The 7,500-nt window shown below is 39.8% G+C and overlaps 1 protein-coding gene across 2 annotated transcripts in view; it reads left to right on the top strand.

The window, feature by feature from the left end:
- LOC143292115 (voltage-dependent calcium channel gamma-1 subunit-like) overlaps window positions 1-7,500 on the top strand; it is a 99,362-nt gene that overhangs the window by 32,950 nt on the left and 58,912 nt on the right. For both annotated transcript variants that reach the window (XM_076602304.1, XM_076602303.1), the window contains exon 3: window positions 3,876-3,956. In XM_076602304.1, the coding sequence (XP_076458419.1) occupies window positions 3,876-3,956 (81 nt within the window). The remainder of the gene's footprint in view (window positions 1-3,875; window positions 3,957-7,500) is intronic.

Raw genomic sequence — 7,500 nt, 5'->3', positions numbered from 1 at the left:
TTTGTTTTCCTTTCATTGCTAAATTTGTTTCTGTTTGGTTTTCTTCCTATTTGTAATAATGACCTTCACAGTCAGCTTGGCGAAGTATTTTGGGACACACTGAATTATAAGTGATGAATGTAGGTCATGATACTATCGGAGAATTTGGCATTTCTAAAAGCCGGAACACTGAGACATTGAATGTGCTACTTAGAAAGTAAATGGCTCAGTTTATAGTATCGAAGGGTTCACACTAAATTGTGTCTTTTCTTCTATCTTTCTTTATCCCTACTGGTCCACATCATTGATTATCTGCTGTCCTATTCTGTTATTCTGTTATTTATGGGCAACAACAACAGCATAACCACTCCTCCTCCTCCTCCTCCTCCTCCTTCTGTATAATTCCGTTTTAGAGGGACAGTCACTGGAAATAGACATCACTGTCGATGAGTTATTTTTAAGGGAAGTTACTCTCGATGGTCCAGTTTTTGAAGAGCAGTAACTGTCAACGACACAGCGGGGTGTCACTGTCGAAGAGTTAGTTTTAAGGGAAGTTACTCCATTTTCAAAAGAACAGTAATTGTCACCAACACAGTTTTTGAAAGGGACGTCACTTTCATTGAGTTAGTTTTGATGGAAGTTACTCTCGATGATCAACGACACAGTTTTTGAAAGGGACGTCACTGTCGATGAGTTAGTTTTGAGGGAAGTTACTCTCAATGATCAAATGTTAGAAGGACAGTAACTGTTAACGACACAGTTTTTTGACAGGGACGTCACTTTCAATGAGTTAGTTTTGAGGGAAGTGACTCTCGATGATCAACGACACAGTTTTTGAAAGGGACGTCACTGTCGTTGAGATAGTTTTGAGGGAAGTTACTCTCAATGATCAACGACAGTTTTGGGAAGGGATGTTACTGTCGAAGAAGTTACTCTCAATTATCAACGACACAGTTTTTGAAAGGGACATCACTGTCGATGAGATAGTTTCTGAGGGGGATGGGTGTAACACCAGAAGACGCTGGCATTGTCTTGTCTTGCAATGTTACGCCAATCTTCTAAAAGACTGGTTGGTAGCAGTCTGTGGCACACATTGGTTTCAACTTGCAGAGCGTTGTGTGCTTGGAGTCGGTTGCTTTGGCAGGGATTGGTTCCTCGAAACAAAAAGAAAAAAAGGGGGCGGGGGGTGTTGTTTCGCTGTCAAGCACTTTTTTTCGGTGTGTGTTTTTTGCTTTTGTTTTTGTTTTTTTGTTGTTGTTGTTTTTGTTTTGTTGGGTTGTTTTGTTTTGTTTTGTTTTGTGTTTTTGTTTATTTTGTTGTTTTTTTGTTTTGTTGTTCTGCATGGGTGTCTTGTGTGACAAATGTTTCTTCGTGTCAGTGAGTTGTGGGAAATAGTGTTGCTAGTGTAAGAAAAAGAAGAAAGAAAAAGAAAAGAAAAAAAGGGATTCTGGAAAAGAGTGTTGCGATCAGTATCAGTATCAGTAGCTCAAGGAGGCGTCACTACGTTCGGTCAGATCCATATACGCTACACCATATCTGCCAAGCAGATGCCTGATCAGCAGCATAACCCAACGTGCTTAGTCAGGCCTTGAGAAAAATAAATAATAAATAAATAAATAGATAAAAGATAACTGATAAATACATTAAAAAAAATACTACTACTAATAATAATGATAATATTTATAAGGCGCAAAATCTTGATGAAGTCAACTCTAAGCGCGCGCGCGCGCGCACACACACACACACACACACACACACACACACACACACACACACACACACACACACACAAGACAACAACGATGATAAATAAGCAAATAAATGTAAAACATGCAGACACACATTCACACATACACACATACACATGCATAACAGTGTTGCGAATGTAAAACAAAACAACAAACAAACAAACAAAGAGGATGAAAACTAATCTGGCGAACATTCAGAAAGCGAGCTGTTAGCTCTCACGCCATCCGTCTATCTGACTGGCAACAACACAAAGTGTCAGTTATCTCTCTACACACCTTTTTCTCCATTATTACTCAATCATAAGTGTAGTGTAGTATGTGTGTGTGTGTGTGTGTGTGTGTGTGTGTGTGTCTGTCTGTCTGTCTGTCAGCAGCAGTAATAATAATAATAATAATAATGGATACTTATATAGCACACTATCCAGAAATCTGCTCTAGGTGCTTTACAAAAACGCTTTTGATAACATAAAACATTATATCTATGTTACATACACACACCAAAATGTGACCACACACACTACTACCCTAACACATACGCACACATAGGCAGGCACAAACTTACATAAACACACGCACACACAATACACATTCATATACATGCATGTAGTTGTGGACCTGCCACAATTGAACTTATTGCTGAGGGAAAAGGTGAGTTTTGAGACGAGATTTAAAAGATGCGAGGGAATCAGAATGACGGAGGTTATCAGGGAGCTTGTTCCACGTCTTTGGCGACAGTAACAGTAACAACACCAGCAATTGCAGTAGTAACAGTAACAGCAGCAGCAACAGTAGCAGAAGTAGACGTAGCAGCAGCAGCAGTAGTGACAACAGCATTAGTAGCAGTAGTGGCAGTAACATTAGCAATAGATTTGTGCCTGTGTGATTTGAGACTGTGGTGGTGCCTATGCTGATTAACATATTTTTTCATGTCACTTAGTTACACACGTTATATTTTAGCCAGCGTCATGAAAGACTGTGAGCCCCATCTGAGATGGGGGTACTGTGCTATGTAAGCCTACATTTTATTATTATTTATTAACAAAACCACCACCACCACCACCAGTAGTGGTAGTAAGCAGCAGCACCAAAAGCTGAAATAAGAGTTTTTGGTAGTTTGTATTTGTATTTGTATTTCTTTTTATCACAACAGATTTCTCTGTGTGAAATTCGGGCTGCTCTCCCCAGGGAGAGCGCGTCGCTACACTACAGCGCTACCCTTTTTTTTTCTTTTTTCTTCTTTTTTCCTGTGTGCCTTGTTGTTGTTTTGTTTTTTTTTGTTTTTCCTATCGAAGTAGATTTTTCTACAGAATTTTGCCAGGAACAACCCTTTTGTTGCCGCGGGTTCTTTTACGTGCGCTAAGTGCATGCTGCACACGGGACCTCGGTTTATCGTCTCATCCGAATGACCAGTGTCCAGACCGTCTAGTGGAGGGGGAGAAAATATCGGCGGCTGAGCCGTGATTCGAACCAGCGCGCTCAAATTCTCTCACTTCCTAGGCGGACGCGTTACCTCTAGGCCATCACTCCACAGAAAGGTACAGACGAACAAAGTTAATCCGTCGTCGTTCATAAATGACTGTGTGTATCAGACTGACTTACTGAGCATGCATACTGAGGTTTTAGTCAAGAATGAATCCGCGGTTCCTTGCTGAGGAATGTGTGTGTGTGTGTGTGTGTGTGTGTGTGGTGTGTGTGTGTGTGCGTGCGTGCGTGCGTGCGTGCGTGCGTGTGTGTGTATATATATGTATGTGTGTGTATTGTACTGCACAAATTATAGTGCTATATAGATACTTATCATTTTTCAAATTATCATTTCCGTCCACCTCCTCTTCCTCTTCCAACTCATCGTCATCATCATCATTATCATCATCATCATCAGTAGTAGTAGTAGTATCATATCATCATCAGTTTCAGTTTCAGTAGCATCAGCAGCAGCATTCTTCTTCTTCTTTTTCTTCTTCTTCTTATCATTATTATTATTATTATTATTATTATGATTGTTATTATGATTATCATTATTATTATTATTGTTGTTGTTGTTGTTGTTACCATCATCATTATCATTTCCATTGTCATTATCATAATTATTACCATCATCATCATTATCATCATCATAATGATCATCGTCACCAATATTCCTGTTTTCAGAAACGAACTGTGAGGCTCACGATCTCTTCCCTAGTGAGCATGACATCGAACGGAACCACAACTTTGATCAACAGCATCTGGGTAAGTGTGCACCACGATCATGATAATCTATACTATACCCTCTTCCTCCTCCTCCTCCTCCTCCACCTCTTCCTGCTCCTCCTCCTCCTCCTCCTCCTCTTCCTCCTCCTCCTCCTCCCCCTTCCTTCTCGCTTAATAAACTGTGTGAAGAGTCACTGGAGCGCCGCACAGAAGAACTGTAGTACATCACATTCCTTTCTTCCAAGTCTGTAGTGTTTCAAAGCGTGGTCTCTGCAAATGGTTCACCACACACACACACACACACGCACACCCACACACACCACCCTGCCACCCCAGACCCCGCCCCCCACACACACACGCACACTTACACCCCCCCCCCCCCACACACACACACACCACCACCACCACCCCCACATTCCCCTACACACACACACACACAGGGCGACATATACAACCATATATATATATATATATATATATATATATTGTGTGTGTGTGTGTGTGTGTGTACAGAGAGAGAGAAACAGACAGACAGACAGACAAAGACAGAAATATTGAGTTAGAGAGAGTCAATACGTGCATTCTTTGTCTCTGATTTGGGATGTGTCCGTCGATTTATGGAGCGCGTCTATTGTGAAAAAAAAATTGCAAAATAATGCCTGCCGGGCTTTTGTATATATATATATATATATATATATATATATATATATATATATATATATATATATTGTGTGTGTGTGTGTGTGTGTGTGTGTGTGTGTGTGTGTGTGTGTGTGTGTGTGTGTGTGTGTGTGTGTGTGTGTGTGTGTGTTCTTTCTTTAATTTAACGTCTTTTCACTTTGAGTGTGTGTGTGTGTGTGTGTGTGTGTGTATGTATGTGTGTATGTATGTGTGTGTGTGTGTGTGTGTGTGTGTGTGTGTGTGTGTGTGTGAAAACCTAAATCTAGCCCTTCCAGTTACCGACCTGTTTCGTTAACTCCCCATCTTGGGAAGGTTTTTGAGAGAATTTTGAAAACTAGATTAGAACACTTTCTGGAGAAGAAAGGAATTTTACCTACTTTTCAAGCTGGTTTTAGAAGAGGTAGGGGTGTTACTGATCATGTCGTCCATCTAACTTCTCATGTTAAGAAGGCACTCGCAAAGCGTCACTCCACGGTCGCAACTTTCTTTGATATTCATAGAGCCTATGACTCTGTGTGGCACTATAAATTGATTCATAAAGCAAATACAGTAGGGTTGGGAGGTCGATTTCTAAAATTTCTTAAGTCATTCTTATCCCAGAGGACATTCCAGGTGAGATTAGGTGGTATATTATCCAGATCAAGGTCCGTCAATATGGGCGTTCCACAGGGAAGTGTGATTTCTCCCACTCTGTTTTCACTAATGCTTTATGATATGAAAAATATCAACACAAATGGTGCCACATTAGTAGCTTATGCAGATGACATAGCTCTCTGGAAGAATGTAAACTGTAATATTACAAAAAATACATCAAAACGAAATAAAATTATTAAGCATTTTCAAGATGCCATCGACAACATTGTGGAATATATGAAAGAAAGTGGTTTTCTCCTGTCTGCTGAAAAGACTGTTTTCGTCATATTTACTAAAAAGTTGATTGAATTTGAAGGTAGGGATGCTATTAAAATACAGGTAAATGACACTATCATATATCCGAGTAAACAGGTGAAATTTCTCGGTGTTATCTTCCATTATAAACTTTTTTGGACTAAGCATATAAACTACCTTATTGAGAAAGCGAGGAAGAAAATAGCTCTATTACGTGTGCTTTCTGGAATCCCTGTTATAAATTGTGGCAATAATCTGATCAATGCTGCAATGGGACTAGTCCGCTCAATTATATCATATGGTCAGGAAATCTATTTCACTGCTTCAAACTCTGATCTTCATAAACTGACAAGTATTGATTCCTTAGCTTTTAAGATTGCACTTGGTTTACCGCGATGGGCTTCAATCGACAAAACATACAAAGAAGCTGGTGTTTTGCCATTACCTGAACACAGGAAATTATGTGCCTGTAACTACATGGTAAGGGCTAGAGCTGTTCCAAATTCGGTTGTCTCTGAAATTGATGAAGAAACGTACATCTGTAGAGAAATTCGTAACAAAGCTGTATACACGTCCTTGTTCGATTTTACTAAGTCAGTCTTTGAGAGTTGCAGTCTGCCTCTTTCCCAGATTGCGAAAATTCCGCATTGTTTTCATCCGCCTTGGCTGACTGAGCAAGCAAATATTATTTTTACATATGGACAATTAAAAAAGAGTGACAGTCCACTTATTATTGCCTCTCGGGCCAAAGAACTAATAAATACACGTTTCAAATATTACCTCCGTGTTTTCACAGATGGATCAATTAGTAGTAACTCTGAAGTTGGAGCTGCTTTTGTAATCCCCGAGCTTAACATTAAAAAGAGATTCCACTTAACTAAAGGTTGTTCAATTTTTACTGCTGAATTGTTTGCAATTCTGATGGCTTTCACCTTTTTTAGTGATATGCCTCTTGTGCCTGCAAAAATCCTTATACTATCTGATTCAAAATCAGCATTGATGGCTTTAAATAATCAATCTTCATCTGAACGAGCAGATATTATGTACGAAATTTTGTATTTAATCCACCAGTTAATTATGCGAGGCTCCGACATTTCACTCTTGTGGGTTCCTGGACATTCTAATCTTCGTGGCAACGAAATGGCCGATTTTTGTGCCAAGGAAGCGGCATCGCACAATTCAGATTCAATCAATCACAATATTCCTATTTCTGTTTCTGAAGCCTGTACTATTCTCTCAACATATATCTGGAATTTCAGACAGACACAGTTCTTAGAAAACTCAAAAAAGAAGCTCTGGTGGGATCTCTCTCTTCCAGCAAGAAAAGGCACTAACCCCCCAGGATCAATTTCCACAAGAAACTTGACACACAGGCTAAGAACTAATGCATGGTTATGCAGATTTTTGAAACCGTCACCACTATGTATTTGTGGTACGACCCTTGACATCCCACATTTTTTGCTCGAATGTCCAGATACACATTTACATTTCAAACCCCTTCATGATATGATTACATCCTTTAATCTTCCATTAGTCATGTCCAGCGTTTTTCACCCTAGCAAAGAAAATGGTTGGTCTCTGACAAAAACCGCAGTTGACCTAATTAAAAGCCATCCAATTGGTCGGTTTTTCTAATTTGTTTCATCCCCTTTCTGTTGCAGAGGTTCCCCTCTGTTTTATTTAATCCAAAGTAGTGTTTCGTTTTGGGTGATAGCGTCAGATTTACTTGTAGAGCAAAGTTCCCATTATTCTAATTAGTGGAACTGTTCGACCCTAACATGTAATATGTCGTCTTGATTACATTACGAAACCTTAATTTGATGAGAAAGAGTGAGAGACAGTGTGAATGTGTGTGTGTGTGTATGTGTGTGTGTGTGTGTGTGTGTGTGTGAGTGAGTGGGCAGGGGAATGAGGTAGGGGAATTATAATGGGCATTTGTGTGCATGCATGGATGTATGTAGAGAGAGGGTAGGGGAGAAACGTATGTGAGTATGTGGGTGCGTTAGAATATTTT

Source organism: Babylonia areolata, chromosome 18 (genome assembly GCF_041734735.1).
Source record: "Babylonia areolata isolate BAREFJ2019XMU chromosome 18, ASM4173473v1, whole genome shotgun sequence".
Classification (NCBI taxonomy): Eukaryota; Metazoa; Mollusca; class Gastropoda; order Neogastropoda; family Buccinidae; genus Babylonia; species Babylonia areolata.
The sequence above is the reverse complement of the archived record's forward strand: the minus strand, read 5'-3'. Positions and strand labels throughout refer to the sequence as shown.